At 40.0% G+C, this 16,999-nt stretch overlaps 1 protein-coding gene across 6 annotated transcripts in view; it reads right to left on the bottom strand.

Annotated features, from left to right (window-relative positions):
• FYB1 (FYN binding protein 1) overlaps positions 1-16,999 on the bottom strand; it is a 69,873-nt gene that overhangs the window by 39,817 nt on the left and 13,057 nt on the right. For 5 of the 6 annotated variants that reach the window (XR_007505042.1, XM_049794784.1, XM_049794787.1 and 2 more), the window contains exon 2: positions 3,416-4,565. Coding sequence is in view for 5 of the 6 variants with exons in the window: in XM_049794784.1 (XP_049650741.1) it covers positions 3,416-4,565 (1,150 nt within the window). In the remaining variant the exon portion in view is untranslated. Of the gene's footprint in view, positions 1-3,415; positions 4,566-10,270; positions 10,471-16,999 lie in introns of those variants that run through there. The other variant, XM_049794785.1, reaches the window with a different exon arrangement.

Here is a 16,999-nt window from a genome sequence, read left to right as displayed (position 1 = left end):
TTTCACCCTAGCACAGATCAAAACCCCCAAAGGTTAGATGTCAGAAAGATTTGTTGGATGGGAAAACCTTTTCCATTTGCTTGTTCTTCTTTTTACTCATCAGCTGAATCACAGCAGCAAATTAAGCAACTATGGCAAGCGGCTGTTTATCAGGACAAACTAATGAGCAGGAAGAATTTGTGCTGTGGGGGTGGCATCTTCCTGACATGACTTTGATTCTTGAAATGACAAAAAAAAAAAGGAAAAAAAGAAACAAAACCAATTCCATTTAATTGCCTTTCCAAAGCAGGTAGGTTTTGTCATTCTAATTTAATGTTCCAAGAAACCCAGCAGTGAAGAATAACTTCGTTGAGCTGAAAATGAGTTTGTTCGGGATTTACTCTAGAACATCCGGTCTCTCCACCAGAACTGTGCTACAGAGAATTCTGGCCACAAAGAAATGAACTGTATTAATTAAAGACAAACAGAACATCAAGGTCTACATGCCAGCTCTACAGGGGAAGGCTGAAGTTCAGGGCCACCAAGAACAGCTTCATATTGATGTGGTTTCTAAATCTTTCAGTCTTGCCCTGACCCAAAGACTGTGAAGTAGAGAAGACCATGTCTGACCCTGCAGTTCTACTTAGTTGGGTGTGTATTTTGCAACGTTTAGAGGACAATCTGTGCCACCACACTGGGCAGCTCCATCCTTACCTCATATTCCCAGTGTGACTCATCCAGGCTGGTGGCTGTACTAGTGCTGGCTAGTGACAACAGAAGATCCTCCTTCTAGCAAAAGTTCTGGTAATATCCTTTCAGCCCTGTTCACAGTATTCATTTTAAATGCATAGGATAAATATTTCTAACCCCCAGTTTTAAAAAGAGGTTGAAAAAATGCTTTGTGTCTGTAACTGCATGAGAACCAGAGAAAAAAATTTAAATAACTGAATAAACAACAAACGAACAAATAAAAGCATTCCTCCGTTAATTACTTAAAAATAAACTAAAAAGTGTATTTTAAAAACTTAATTTCAGGTTTGGGCGTTTCCAGCCTTCATCAGGACTTCTCACATTTCTAGCTAGTAAAGGTCTTGGTTTTGTTTAATCAAAACAGTTGCTGGTGTCATTTGCTGAAAATCCTGCCTTTCCATTTTGAGACTGTTCTGGGCACTTGAGTAAAGCCAGTCATGCTGAACAGTCCTCTATGGAGAAGGGGCAGCTGCTCAGACTGTTGTATATTGGCATATTTCTTTTAAAGAGGTACACAAATTTACACCGTTTCAGAATCTGGCCCTGACGATGGATTTGTGAGAACATTTCCCTAACTGTAGGGTAACACAGGAAAATAAGAATGTAGTAGCTGAAAAGAATGTACATTTTATGTTACTGATATGCTCCTAATTTTTGAATGGAATTAATAACAGAATGTATAGTTGCATGCACACTCTGTGTTTTTTAGTGTGGCTTTTTGTCTTTAGAGAAAGTCAGCTCTGAGGTTTTTCATCCGGTTGTAACCCTCTGAATGTCTTCTGTTTCAGGAAGACCAGTCTTATGTGCATACAAAACTGCTGAAGCACAAGCTATACTGTATCCTATATATGGAAGGCACAAGAACAAATTTTGTATCAATTAAATTGCATGAATGTACCTGATGTACTGCACATGCACAGTGTGGAGTTATTCAGAGCATCTATTGTCAGCTACATTAAGCATCTAAGTTTAGTGCTTTGAATCATACCATTGGGCATCTCCCTTTCCACTAACTACACTAAAAATTTAAAAGTCTAAGTTTTATCTGTTTAATTAAATCTAAGAGAGACAGTTAAGGCAGACTAATGTAGGTGAAATGCTCCTCATTACCAGAAATTACTTAGCTGTGTGTATCACCTGACACAATTAGTTGCAGGACAGAACTGGTTAAAAGTATTTGAGCTAAAATAATGTGTGTGAGGATTAAATATATTCTTTGCTTCCTGAGCTCAATGCAGACAGCAGTACATTAAGGGGGAAAAAAAAAAAAAAAAAAAGAAAGAAAAAAAGCCAACATAGAAATCCAACACAATAATAAATTTTTATTTCTGTCCTTGTTTCTCTCATGCACCAAGATCAAGAGCAGCTTTCCTCTGGACCCATACAACTTAAAACTTTGATTTTAAAATGTGATCAGAATTTCTCATGCAAACACAGTTCCTAGCACCTGGTGCTATAAGATGAAAGAGAAAGCCGCCTTTGGTTACTATAAAACTTTTAAAAGAAATGTGTCAGTTGGCAACACTGATTCTAACTGAAGTGGCTGATTTGAACTTTTTAGAATTCTCAAAGAGTGCCTAAAAGCTTTGGAGGAAAAACTGAATCCAAAAGTTTGAAATACATGTGAGTTAAGGGAGAATTAAAGACATGCAGAATCTCTCTTTCAAGGAGGTGACAGTGGATATGTGGGTCTAACTTTAGGAAACTACACTTTTGCATAAGATTTTCAAGGGCATATTTTGGGTGCCTCAGAAACTGCTTATATCATTGTTGCAACTTGTCTTATGTGGTGAAAAGAAGCTGTTGAAGCAGAACTCTTTGCTGTGGAGTCACAGCCATTTGGGTTTTTTTCACAGGGATTTTTGTCTTCCCAGATATTTCAAATATATTTACAGAAGCTCTCATCACACACAAAACCATCTCAAATTTTACAAAAACCTAGTCACAAGCCTTGATATTCATGTCTGGATTATGACCATCAGAAAGCTTGGAGGCTTGCTTCTTCAGCAAAATAGTGAGGCAGAGCCTCAGGTGTTTCTAACTGCCACACTACCGAAGTCACGTAAACCTAACAGAAAACACCAAGTCCAGGAGACACTTTTGGAATCTGGATTCAGATTTGGGTATAAAACTGATGCAGTTCCCTGTGGGAGCATTTGATTCTGTAATTTTGCATAGTGTTCAACTTTCTAAACAAACTTTAAAATACAGCAACGTATGGGGTCATGCTGTGATTAGACATTGTGAAAGGCAAAAAAAAAAAGAAAAAAGTGTGGTTACTTGAGATTGTAGTATATCATTTTGGTGGCCCTCAAGCTGTGCTCGAGAAGTTACTGTTGAGAACAGGACACACAACATCAAGATCTCATTTATAGGAAGTCAGGATTTCAGTGTCTGTTGAGAAAAATACTTAAACTCCCTGACAGAAGTTATAGCTACACCTAAGTAGTTTTGAAAAACAAATAATACCTGTACAGAAAGCATTCATCCTACACTTTATTGCTCAGGGAGGGAGAATATAATTTATATTTCTGTCCTGTACGGAAGCATAGGTTAAAGCTTTAAGGGGCTGTCTGATGCACAAGTCTCATTTTGGAACAGAAAAGGGGCTTCCACCTGAAATGAATTGCTTACTAAATGCACTAAAAAGCCAATACCCAGGAAAGCAAGAACAGAAAGGACTCACTGTCTTTTGGGCTGCTCTTCCGGAACCTTTCCAGGTCCACGCTGGGGGGTCTGCTGGGCTTCTGTGGAGGCTGGCCTAGCTTCAACAGCGAGGGCAAAGCTTTTCGCTTGGGGGTTCCTGACCTCCTGTCCCCATCCTCTTTCTCTTGTGATCCACCTGATGGCCTTCCTGCAGCAAGCGCTGTGTTCATCTTATGGAACTTAGGAGAAGAAGAACCTGACTCTTCCTGTATGATTTTGTTGAGGAAGATGTTCTTGGCAGCACTAATCCCCTTTTCTTCAGTCTTTTCCTCCATGTTTTTGGGGGTGCCTTGAGAAGAGCTGGGCCAGTGGCCTGCAGGCTTCAGAGCTATGTTAGAAAAATGACTGCCTGCAGCTTCTGCAGCACAGTTACTATTTTCATCCATTTCCTTTGTTGCTTTAAATGAGTGTATATTTGGTCTGGGGCCCGATAGGCCTTTTTGCAGAAAAACATTTTTATTAGAAGTGTCTTCATTGTGGGAGACGTCATGGTTTAGAGAAGGTTTCTGTGCCAGAGGTGGTTTAGAGAAAGGAGGCTTGGGCTCATTTTCTTGTGTTGCAGACATGAACTTTTCCTTAACTCCAGTTACTTTTGAAAATGCTGGTTTTGCCTCACTCTCCTGTGGTGCAAAATTTGAACTTGGTTTTGTTCCCAGAGGATTTTTTTCTTTCTCGTGAGGACCAGAGTTAAGGAACTTGTTCCCTGCAGGTTTTGGGTACAGAGGCTTTGGCTCTTCTTTTGCCAAGTCACTGTTTTTTGTAAGGGGTTTAGTGCATCCAGCTTTTCCATCATTTTCTCTGTTAGTTGCCTGAAGCTGAACCCCAAACCTTTGTGCCACTGGTTTCAAATATGGGGGCTTTGGATCCTTCTCTGTTTTATCATCAGGTGAAGGCTTGACGCCCAGAGGAGGTTTAGGATGAACAGGTTTGTGAAAGGTACTGGGTCCTGAAGGAGAAGATGTATTCCCTTGACTTGCAAATTTCTCAAGTGCTGCTTTCCTTGTCTGTAATCCCGTACCAATAGGTTGTCCTGGGACTTTGAAGGGTCGACTGTTACCAGAAACATCCTCTGTGGGGCTGTTACCTGTGTTAAATTTCGCCATGAGTGCCTTCACATCTGCCTTGGCATCCTATAAGCATAAAGAAGAGAAAAAGAAAGAGCAGCAATGAGAAAGTCTCTGTTGCAATGTTCACACATACTGTACTTTAAAGAGTTTCCTGGTCTGAGGCTTGTAGTACTGCTGATTGGCTGTGGAGATATTGTAGCACATCTTCCTGTAGGGTTAAAGAAGCTGAGCATATTGTTATATCCTTGCTGTGGTTATACAATCTTTTAAATTTTTCAGTGCAGGTAGTGGTTATGCAGGTCCTTTTGGGCATGCTATAATTTCTGTTCATTTCTGTAACTGGGAATAGAACACCTAATAAATATAAGAAAATACATACTACTTTAAAATTAATGTAACCCTAAGCCCATGAGTATCTTACAGTGAGAAGCATAGACTGCACTAGAACCTGGATTATGTACTAGACTAGCTTTATTCCTGCCAACTCTTTGGACAAATGCAAGTTCCTTTGTGAAAACAGAAATTCTTCTGGTTTGGGGTGTGTGTGTCAGTTTTTCTTTCCCTTCTCAGCAGTTTTCTTCCCTGTTGCTCCCCCTGCCCTTGCTTTGTCCTTGTTTCTCTTCTCCATTTTGTACCTGAACAAAACTGTGCATGTGTGGATGGAAAATGAAAATATGTGGAGCAAAATAGGAAGAAATTACAGTCAATACACCCAGATACTGTCAAAGATACTTAACTTCTTGGGGGGGGGGGGGGGGGGGGGGGGCGGAGGGGACAATTCCAAGTGGATAAAACCCAACTTCATTCAAAAATGTTTTAATTGGTCAGACCTATTCAATACCTTTCAGGACCCATCTTTAATATGAATCGAGTGCAAAAGCTAAATACATTTGAATTCAGTACAATTAAAACACAGTGCAGTGAAGGATGGGGGCAAAGTGAGCTGGTCCCACTGCACTAGTCTGGGGCCACTTTTGGGTTCCAGGAGCCCTCTGCCACAGGGAACCCTTTCCCAGACAACAGTGGCAGCAGGGGTGCAGCTATGGCAGATATGCTGGTGTATCTGATTCACAACTTGTTTAAGCGGGATCTGTTTTGTGTGTGTAAGTTAAAATGTAAGACTAATGGTATAAAGCAGGGATGGTATAACTACGAAGGGCTCTGAATCATTTGGAAACAAAAGAATGTCACTACAAAGCAAATAAATAGAGGTCTGAAAAAAATTTTAGAAAGAGGTTGAAGAATGAACTGTGTCTTCACTCAGTACAGTTCAGTGGGTGTTCAGTAATTTTTTCTGCTTCATTAACAAGAGCTTCTAAATAGGGGGTTTGGTCCTTTTGCCTTCTGTTTGATTTTTATCAGATTACATGAATTGCCTGTTATGTTGGAATAGTTTTACCTGTGACTTCTGCAACTTCAAGTAACTTCCCCAGTCTTTCAGTATCACCAAGAAATTCAGTCTTTCCAAACTGTTTGTATTTTACTACAAAGTTACTTACAATAAATGCAGCCAAAACAAGATAAATGTATATGAAACTTATCCCCAGAGCACCATATTGTTATCTTTTTTGCACATATAAGGAAGGGAGGAAGTACACATTTACTATGGAGATTATCAGGTTTAAGTCATCTACTGCAGGTTGACGCATATGCACTCACACACGTACAAAATTACACTCCGGAGATAAGTATATATATCACTAATCATTCAAGATTTCTCCCACAATGCCTCACAAGGCACTGATTTTACCCACTTAAATGGAAAGTTAAGCTAATCACAATGCCAGAGAGTATAACAAAGCCTCTTGTCTCTGATGTCTTTTGACTTTGTACTAACGCATATTTTTTTTTAACTTCTGTAACAAAATCTAAACCATCAGAGATACTGTAACTTTAAGTCAGTGTCTGAAGTCTTCAGAACTTATAAATTACAATCTAATCAGCTGCTTGGCCATCTCAGCTGTTCATTTCTTTTGAAAGTTATAGCAATAAATTGATTCTTCTGCTACCTCTTCCATTTGAAATTTAAGAAAAAGTACTGTGTCAAACTACAGTAACGTGAACGTTCTGGACGAGAGACATTCAGCATGCAGACCTTTTGGAAGCTGGAAATGTGGCTTTGAAGAAACTTTTCTTGTTATGATATATGGTTTCTGAGAATTTTCCTACATCTTTGCAATAGCAAGATCAATTACATTCATACATTCTTTCAAAAGCACTGAACCATTCACTACAGCCATGTTAGGACTGTCAGTGGATTTCTTTTAATACATTTCTTCCCAGTACCATGAACAAACTTTGCCAGTCATGCAGATTTACAAGCTCTTCAAGAGTAAAAAGCTCCTGGGCATGTGGAAGGGTTTACGATCAGCAGTGTAGCTTCTGTCATTTAGTTACAGTGAGTAGTAAGTTATAAAGGTAATGCTAAGAATCAGAAGAGAGTAAGAAACTGTGAAATTTTTCTGCTTCTCTTTAATCTACGTCACCAGTTCCTGCTTTCATAAGCTACGTTATACTAGAAGCCATATTGTGGATTCTAATGCACAACCTGACTGGCCAGGTAGACAGATGGGGAACTGGGAAAAAGACAGAATCTTTTATTTGTGGCCCTGCTTATAGAGTAATCCCTGCAGTTTCTGTTTCCCTTCCCAGAAACGACAGCAATTACCTATTCCATTAGCACATACAATAGGTTGTAAATCATGAAATGGGAACTTGAAAAGATTCTGAAGTGAGATTAATTTCACCCTAACCTTCCCCTCTCAAGTGCAAAGTGCATGTGGGACAGAAGAGTCTCATGCAAGAAGTACTTTGGTTATTTTCTGAACTTTCTCTTTGCACTCTGTTGGGAAGCTCAATGCAAAATATTTTGGCTTTTCAGCTTCTCATCTCAACTGGAAGCAACACATAACGTGCACTGTAACATTTGCTTTGATATGAGATGGTTGCATTATTCAAATGTGTTTGCTCAAATCTATAACAATACCCAGCTTTTAGTTCCCATGCCATAGATTCATCAAGATTTGTATGTGCAGTCCTTTCCCACCCTCCCACTGCCTTCAGCAGACTCATACAGATACCAACATACACGGGTACAGAATTCTTCCACAACTAGATCTTAATTACACCTCAGTGTAAACAAGTGCAATTCTTCATTGCTTACAATATAACTGCACATTTCTGTACAGAAGTACAGTGTAATGAGAACACAAGAAATACAAAGATTCCAACTCTATTCTTCCTGAATTTACTCAACTAGCACCCTGATCAAAACCCATTTGTTTTACTTTGGCATAAATATGCTCTCATTATTTACTTTCCAGTCTTGGTGAAGCCAAAAGATCATTTCACTTCAACCTCCCCTTGTGGTTGCTCTTTCTTTGAACAGCAACACCAGATCAATGAAAGGAGTAGCAGATGTGCATGCATATGATCCTTAATTAAACAAATGAAATATATGTAACTGTTGACTGTACAAGGAATTATGCAATTCTTCAAAATACATGCAGATCTGATTTATAAATGAAAAACCCCCATATTTTCACTTCTCACCTATAACTTTTTTCTTTCTGTTCCAAAGTGATAGGGTCTAACCAGGCCTTTAAAAAACTCATAATCTTTTAACAGAATCAGATCTTGATGAGTTTGCTAGAAAGTAATGAAATAAAGATTATAAAGCTATTCCTTTAATAAGAAAAGTGTGTATACTCGAATGCTGTGACAGTGAAATAACCAGAGAAGCTGATAACTACTAAGGGAATTGAGCTCTAACCCATGGACAGGATATAAAGAAAAAGGAACAGGACAGAAAAGGCGAGGACAATGACATATGAAAGTTATAGGGAAATGCAGATCTGAAAATTATTTGGCAACTTTATAAAGGCCTGATTTAACTTCTTCTGAAGTTAATGGATTTAAGGGAGTTTAGCTGCTTGCACAAGATGCTAGTGCCATTCTGAATTTGTGATAAATTATTGCATGACTATTTCCTTTTCCAGACAGAGAGACTTCAGAATTATCACTATGCAACTTTATTGTTTCCAGAAGAGATAAATGATTTTCAAGTTGGTTTTCTTCCCCCTGAGTCTAGTTATAATTACTAGTTAAAGAAGACTCCCTCTAATAGTGAGTGCAGTATTTGGAAATTGGGGTTAAGAAGTTGCAATACTATGAATGTAGGTAGCAGAAATATGAAAAGGAGGTGGAAGGACAGAATCTGCCCAAACAAAAAGACTTGCTAATACAATGGTTGGTATACAAGAGAAATGAGCCCTCATGAGATACTAAATAATGAAGAGGCAGGCTATTCTGCTGTCTGGGATTTTTTTTGAAAGGCAGACCTCTAGGATGGAGAGGATAAACAGAAATCTAAGGGATTCCCCAGTAAGGGGCTGACAGCCTCTATGTTAGCCTGAGAGCATCATTTCAAACATCCCTCTAAGACCAGCAAGACAAAACCAGCACATTCATGAGGACATGAGGTTGTGAAAATTAAACAAGACAGTGTCCCAGCCTGATCATGCTGTATTCTGTATCTTTTCCATCGTGCATTCTCTTGTCACTTTTTCTCATATTTTACCTAATCGTAAGACCAACTACATCATACTGCAGGAACATGACAGGACAATATAGTGCATCCACTTCGTGTCAGTTTGAGACCAGGACTAGTGAAGGCATAGAGCTTGACCAGAACAGCCAGATGATATCCCAGCTTGGTCCCAGACTATTGCTGTCACAGCCTATGCATGAGGCTAAAGCATCTCTCCATGCATGGTTATCTCTTCATCCTATGTCCTGATAAGTTCAACACGAAGTTTCATGTTTACTTTCTTGCTTCTTTTTTGTACCTGTCTATGTCAAAATCAGAGAAACTATCAACCATTGGCAATTCAGTCTTCAACAACAGAAGCCTGGCAGCTTCAATTTTCCACCAAGAACTTCTATCCTTCCTGAAATAGGATTATGATTTTTTTAAACATGGCTTTATATAAGCACAGAGTTTCATGACACTTCATAATTTGGGGTTTTTAAACTATTTGTCTCGTATGCTAATCAACAGCTTTCAGAATAATGTAAATTTTCTAGTAAGTCTGCCCAGAAATGAAGCAGACAGATCCCTCTTCACTCAGAAACCTATTTATATACAGTGTATACAGTGACTGCCATATGGATGTCTTTGATTTGACTCTGGTTATTCCACTAAAGCTAATGTAATGTCTCCAAGTCTCAAGGAAGAAAAACTTGAGTTCCTGCCACTGAAAAGTTCCTACCATTATTTTCAGAATTTCAAGATTTAAAGGAAATTTGTGCAGTTTTAAGACATTGAGTACCATTCTGACTCACCACTGGAAAGAAAAATATTTTCCATGACCCGCTACAAACAAAATACATACACTGATATCTCAATCCAGAGTATGCTATATTAAAAAATATCCCACCCATAAACCAACCAGCCACAAATAATGCAAAAAGAATTACTAGAAAATAATTGCCTGTAAGTGATACCATTTCTGTTATTATTCAAAATGCAAAAATCACTTAAATTAGGACTGCTTTTAGTAAAAATTCAGGGAACTAAACACAAAACTTTGAGAGAGAAAAATCCTTTTCATCAGCTTGTCATCTTTTCAGCTCCACAACTAATAGTAAGTAAAATCTACAATTAAAATTTCCAGTTATATGAGGTTATATGTAATACCTTGTAGTGATCGTGTTTCTCCTGGAACTTTGCAGGTTTATTTCTAAGACAAACATGTACAACAATTTACCTGGATTCCCAAAGCTCTCCAATATTTTGATACAGGCAGAAAAACTGGCTCCCTCAATGAGACAATCCACAGGTCTTTCACCTTAACAGCCTGGTCTGTTTGCTGAGTTCTGCTTCTCAGACAGGGTTTGCATAAGAATGCTGCTTGTGGGTTTCAGTATCATGATCAGTAGAGAAAACTGCTCTCCTCAGGATATTAGGCAAGAAATGGTGGGGGGAAAGGGAACTAAAATGTCTTCAGACTGGCTGCTGCCATCAGCAGTATTCACCATGTGATACCTAAAAGTATTGCATTTACCCCATATTGCAGAGTCCTGTGAAGCTGTATTTGTTCATACAAGCTGGAGTTGCTACAGAATAGTGGCTAATGAAATGTGTGTGGTAATGACAAGCATAAAGACAAGAGTGGTACAACCTCTTGAGCCATCAAGTCTAGTCCCCTGCTACCATTGAGAACCACTGCATACATTCCCACTCATCAGGTATCAGCTAACGTGTTTTCTTGCTCCCACCTTTGCCGGTAGAATCTCAAGAGATTCTGCTGGCCACTTTTTTAAAGCTTTCACTGTATGGAGGTATTTTTTAAAAAAACTATGATCATACATTTCTTCTGCCCTTCTGCCTATGAATTCATTATTGATAGGAAAAATGATATTGAGAAATTAAGCTTCACAAGAAATTCTAAACTCATGTTTGTGCTGAAGGTAAACCCAAACCACGAAGGTGGAACCCTGTACTAAATAGAGCTCCGTGAAGTTGCTGCAGCTCTGCGCAAGGATGAGATCGCAGGAGAAAAATTGTCTTTGAGCTTCGAATAATGTTGTTTGTCTCTTCCTCATTGTCTATCACTTCTCCTCCACACAACTTTCTTAGTATTTTTTAAAATATTTTTGGCTGTCAAAATAAATCACTGGAAGTGCTTGGTATTTCCAGCTTAATTTTACAAGAATTCCTATCTCACCTAGTTCAGAAGCTTATTAGAATGCTGGATGGAGCTTATTTGAGTTAAAAACACTGCCACATGCTTTTTTTTTTTTGCCACTTGCCAGTGATAACTCTTATTTTTGTTACATAACACAATGTTATTTTTTCTTAGTGGGAGAAATGCATTTATTTATTCTATTAATTCTCATAAACACTGTATTTTATTTTAAGAATCACATTTATTTGTGAAAATAAACAATCATCACTGATAATGAAGCATTTATTAAGATTAAGGCAGATTAGACTTTGTGACTGTTGCTTTCTAGTTGGCAGTCTTCATGACTGTTTTAAGGTGCTAACTGTAGCAATATAGTCATTTTGCATGGGTAAACATGCTGCAAGGGTTTGCACATAGTATCAGTGCTAGACAAATCATGCAATGATCAAAGAGCGAGCTCATCTTTGCACCTCTGAATACTAGGCAGTTCCTGTCATCTTCTCTTTCATCCAATACACAGAAATAAATACATACCTAACTGATAGAATGCTGCTGAGAATATAGATTGCAATAAACACAATGAAAATAACCATTTATGGAGTGAAACTGCTCTGAAAGTTGCCCATCTGCAATGTCTACCATATGCTTCATTTTACACTTCCAGGTGCAACACCATCCTGGACCTTCTCTGGTTTTTTCCACTTATTTCTGTGAAGGATGTTTGTGAGTGATTTGGGGGAATTAGCTATTATTAGGTGAATAAAGAATCTGAAGGAATTAATATCTTAAGGAACAGGACCTGCAAGCCTAAAAGCAGCATATAGATATTTTGCCTTTTTTATTTTTCATAAAAACAACAGCAGCAGCAACAAAATCACAAGATTATATTCAAGCAATACAAGAATATCAATAATGATAATGTCTTCTCCTGTATAAGCATGCCATTCTAGACTCTGTGTAGACAAAAAGCAGCTAAATCCCAGCATAGCAATGATGTGTTACTGTTCCCCTGTGCAACTTTTATGGCTGCAGCCTTAAGTATTTTTTTTTTAATCAGAGCATTTATTCAAATTTCTGTTTCCATGCAACTCCAGGAAAAGTAGCTGCTTGAGAATGAAAATTGTCAGAAGTAGAAGAAAGAAAAAAAGGGAGAAAAAGAGCCTCAGTGAGTTTCTCTGCCATCTTTTTAAGGTATGTTTCATTTACTGATGTTGTCCTGTGCTCTGAAATGGTTTGAAAGTTTGGGCACTCCCATCTGAACACCTCTGGCTTCCCAATTCAATGCTCGCAAAGAATATCATAGTTGGGATATGGTTACCCCTGCAGCTGTGTCTGTAGCATTGTTGGAGGTGGTGTAAACTGAAGTGGCATGAAACAAAAATATCTTTTTTTTCTTTCCATGGTGTTTTTAACCTGCTTCCTTTCACTGATATTAGTCTATTAAATCATCCCAAAACAGGTGAGACAGCATAACAGAATTAGTGGTGAGTGAGGGTGGGAGAAGAAAAAGACAGAAATGATTAGCTGGGGCAGGTAATCCTTAAACCATGTATGTATAAGGAAAGAAAGGTACGTGGGAGATCACCTTTGGACAGGTGCATTAATATCACTAAAACAAGTTTGACAATCTCTTTCCTAAGTCAGAATAGTGTTGCTCTGTATATCTGTAGTGTATGACACATGCAAATAAGCAGAGTGCTCAGCTAGAGAAAGTCAATGTTAGCACAGTTTTTCACTGAAACCTCTCTTCTTGCCTCCTCCTCACTCTCATGGGGCTTTTGCCTCCTAGTGGCAGACTAGGAGCAGCAGCAGAAATGACGTGTTTCTCTATTGATAATCTCTTTGTACATAGTTGTACTGAGAGAGTTACAGTCTACCTGGTTTCATGCTGCTCCTGGGGGATAACATTTCAAGTATGCGAGCTTAGTCTGAGGGCAAGGCAAAGAGTTAGTAGTCCTGCTTGGCAATGCTGTGCCGCTCCCAGAGTCAGGAGGTCTGGGGAAAAGGGCCACCCTGCTGCAGTGGCAATCCTGTTACAGGATCACTTCGGAAAGTACCTGATTTTCAGTAAAAACTTGATATTCCTGAACACTGGCAGGACCTTCTGCCTGCAATTGCTACAGCACACTATGGGAATGAATGTTTCTTGTAGTGTCAATCTATGTTATCTTTGTGTCTGCAGATGGGGTGAGACTTCCTGAAAAATGTGCTGTGGCATTTCCATCGGGTTGCCATTTGAAGGTGGTTTTAGTATTTCTGACAGAAGTTTGATGTTGTCGTGAGCAAATTAGCAGCATTCTCTGGTGTCCACATGCACTGTCATGCTTATAGGAACAACTGGGCTTTCCAGATACTATTTGTGGACAGCTGACACGCAGGATTCCCTGAAAGCTCCTCAAGTCAGTGCTGTGGCTCTTTTAAATTGTGATAATTCAATCCCTATAATCTTACAACCATTGGCTATTGTTACTATATTTGTATTTATCTGAACAAGGAGTGCAGAAATCTGTTTCCACTGTTTATATTTTTCTATGCTAGAGAAAGGTGGAATTGGCAAATTCAAGAAAGAAGTCAAATGATGCTGACAGTCTCCTTACCCCGACTATGCTTTGCAAAGGATGTATTTCTGTCATGAAGGAAAGCCCAGTGTACTTCAGTGCAGCCAGGTGCATGTTAAGCTGCTGGTTTTCTGCTTGGGTGTAGGCCCTGTGATAATAAATCAGTCCTTCCAGAGCACAGTCCTTCCTGTGGACATCTAAAACCGATGCAAAGCACCTGCTGTAAAACAGTCTCACATGCAAAAAGCCAGAAGTCTTTCTTTTTTTTGTGATTTGACCTTAGAACCACTCTGTTGGCTCAGATTTTAAGCAATTCTTCTTTGAATACAAAGCTTGTATTCAGGTATTAGCTGTCATGTTCCACCAAATTGCTCATCTTCACTGCCCTGCACTCCCCCCTCTGTGCTCTGCCCCTGGGCTCTCCCTCAGTGCCCCCTGCCATGTCACAGGCTCTTCCCTGCCACTTTTTCTGCAAAGCTCACTCATGCAGGGGACTCAGATTAAGCAGCTTTTGAATTAGGCTTTTTTTTTGCCCTGCAAGCTGTGTGGTTCTTGCCAATGTTGGTGCTCCTGTGTTCTGCCTGCCTGGGTTCAGCAGGAGGAGTTCAGGGGGAATTGAAAGCAGTGTGACAGCAAAAACCACTCCAGACAGGCTATACAGTAACACCAGGCCTTCACTAAACCTTCCACAGGCACCAGAAAACCCTCTTGAAAATGCAGAGTTCACCATGGTGGTCAAGAGCCCACATGCATACAAACGTAGACCCATGAAGCATCAGCTGGAAGGACTCGCAGAGATTGCCACAGCACCATCACCCCTCACATTCCACAGCTTAGCCCTCAATGAGGGCCAAAGGTGATTACTAGTGGTAGCTCAATGAAATGATTTAATGAGCTAAGTTGCAGGTGATGTGTGTATAGCTATGATGGCCGAGTTTGTAGCAACCAACTCCTGGCCTGAGGCAAGGGGGACGTGGAGGGGACATGGTGGTCATCTTGGTAAGGCGGGCAGGCAGGCAGGCAGGCAGGCAAGCAAGCAAGCAAGCAAGCAAGCAAGCAAGCAGGGTGCCTGGGAAGTTGCTAGAAGCTGTGTATGAGGGAAAATCAGTAGAGACTCGGGTGAGAGAGAAGATGGAAGAGTGCGGCAGGGCTAATGGGAGCTGGGCATAAGCAGTTTGTGTGGGGAAAGGAGCACTGGCAGCTGTGGAGGGTGGGCAGCCTTTTGCCTGCCCTCATAATGCTGTGCTTCCTCAGCCCCCCTCCCTCTTGCCCCTCAGTGTTGGCCATGCCTGTGCTGTGCCTTCCCCCGCCATCAGCTCGTGGGGCCATGACTAGCTCTGTGCCTCCCTGCTGGGGCTCAGCCTGAGAGCGTGGGGGCGGCCATCTTGGCAGCTGCTGTCCGCAGCGTTGTGGCACCCAGGGAGAGGGAGAAGAGAGAGACCCTGCATTGGGGGAAGGGGAGATTGTGTGGGAAGAGAGGGAGGAAACAACTTTCCCAAGGAAGAAGTCACTTCAGTTTCCTCCCTGTATACCCTCGTGTAAATGGTTGGGCAGGGGATTATCCACTGGCCTGGCTTCCCCCTCGGCATGCCCCCCAGCCGCTGATACCAGGAAGAAGAGGAAGTGGAAAAGCAAGAGGAACAGACAGCTTCAGCAAAACACCCCTGACTTCCCTTTCTCCTCAACATGTCCTTCCGTGCCACTGCCTGGGAGGCAAACAAATGTGCAATAATGTGCAAATACTTCTCCAGGAATTGTGCAAACCCTGTGGGAGGGAGAGAGGGAACTCTGGACACTCCATGATTTCGCACTCAAACTTAACAACTTCGTCTCCTGTCCCCTCGTGTGTTAAACACCCATCAGCTCTTCAAATCTCATCTACTTTTAGTGCAGAGAAGCAAGACAGCAACCCATGTTTCCTAAAAAGCATCCCAGCTCCAGGCAAGGCCATGCTCTCACTCTTTGCCCTTCTGCACTAGCTTATGGGGGCACAGAGGTCTCACAGCTCATGTCTGAGCCTTTTCAGCTCTCACCTAGCTCAGTTATCATGAGCTTTCTCTGGGAAGTGGGTAGCAAAGGGACTTCACCCTTCAAAATCTCCTCCTTAAACCTCTGAAGAAAAGGTTTCAATGAGAGCAATTTAGGCTCTGTTAATGTCATGTGATTTCTTACCAACAGCTCCTCAGTGTTTTCCTTTTAAAAAGTGGAAGATCAGACTTATGTTTGGCAACTATTGCTCAAATCATACCAGAGGTTGTCAGGCTGCTTTTGCTTTAAAAAGATGTTTGCTTAAAAAAAAAAAAAAAAGAAAAAAATTTCAAAAATGGTTTCTCATGGTCAATTTTGGTAAGTCAAGAAATCCCTGATAATGTTAAGCAAAAAAAGAGTTTTAATGACATGCAATTGACATCTTTCTGTACTTTATGTACTCTTAAGAAAGTATCTGTCACAAGTAGGGCCAAATTTGAAAACATCTGAAACAGAGAAAGTGAAGGCTCAAGTTAAATTCTCAGTTGCCATGAATCTTTTACCATTTGGCCTCTGCACCCTTTCATGGTTCTTCTGGGATGATTAGTATTATTTAGTATAACTGCAGCTAATAATTCTAGAGTCCTTTCTTGTGGTCTCAAATTTTAACTTTTTAGTTACCATATATGCTGTATTACAAGTATTTTTATATTCTAAAACATGAAAGGGGAAAGGCCAAGTTAAAAAATAAATAAATTAGTGCTTTACAGTTTAGCCTTATTTATGTGGTAGAAATTTTATTTATGTTGCAACAAAACCTTCTTGGCTTATTTTGTCAAGTCAGTTTTCTCAGACAGTTACACAGGTAAAGAGTGTATTTTTTTGCCTGTGTATCATCAACAGGTTTCAGCAAATAGATGATTACTTTCTCGTGCAAGTCCTGTTGACTCACAGAAGAGCTGGATAAGGAAGGAAAACTCTTCTTTCCAGGCTCAAGCTCCTCTTCTTCTGCTTTTGTGCCAGGAATAACACAAGAAGTGTCCAACAAGGTGCTACCCTGTAGAGCTCACCAAACACCATGTTCACCTTAGTAAGACACAATGTAACACTGATCTCTGATATCATTCTGTAATGTCTTTTTGTTGTTGTTGTTGTTTTGTAACTAATGTAGTACTTGGCACCTGTGAATATTTACAAAAAATCTCTATTACATCCTGAATCTTTTAACGGCAAACTTCAACAGATGAGAAATGCACACAACAGGAATTAATTTTAGCAAGGC

Source organism: Accipiter gentilis, chromosome Z (assembly GCF_929443795.1).
Source record: "Accipiter gentilis chromosome Z, bAccGen1.1, whole genome shotgun sequence".
Lineage (NCBI taxonomy): Eukaryota > Metazoa > Chordata > Aves > Accipitriformes > Accipitridae > Astur > Astur gentilis.
Note: the sequence above shows the minus strand (reverse complement) of the source record. Positions and strands in the feature narration are given on the sequence as shown.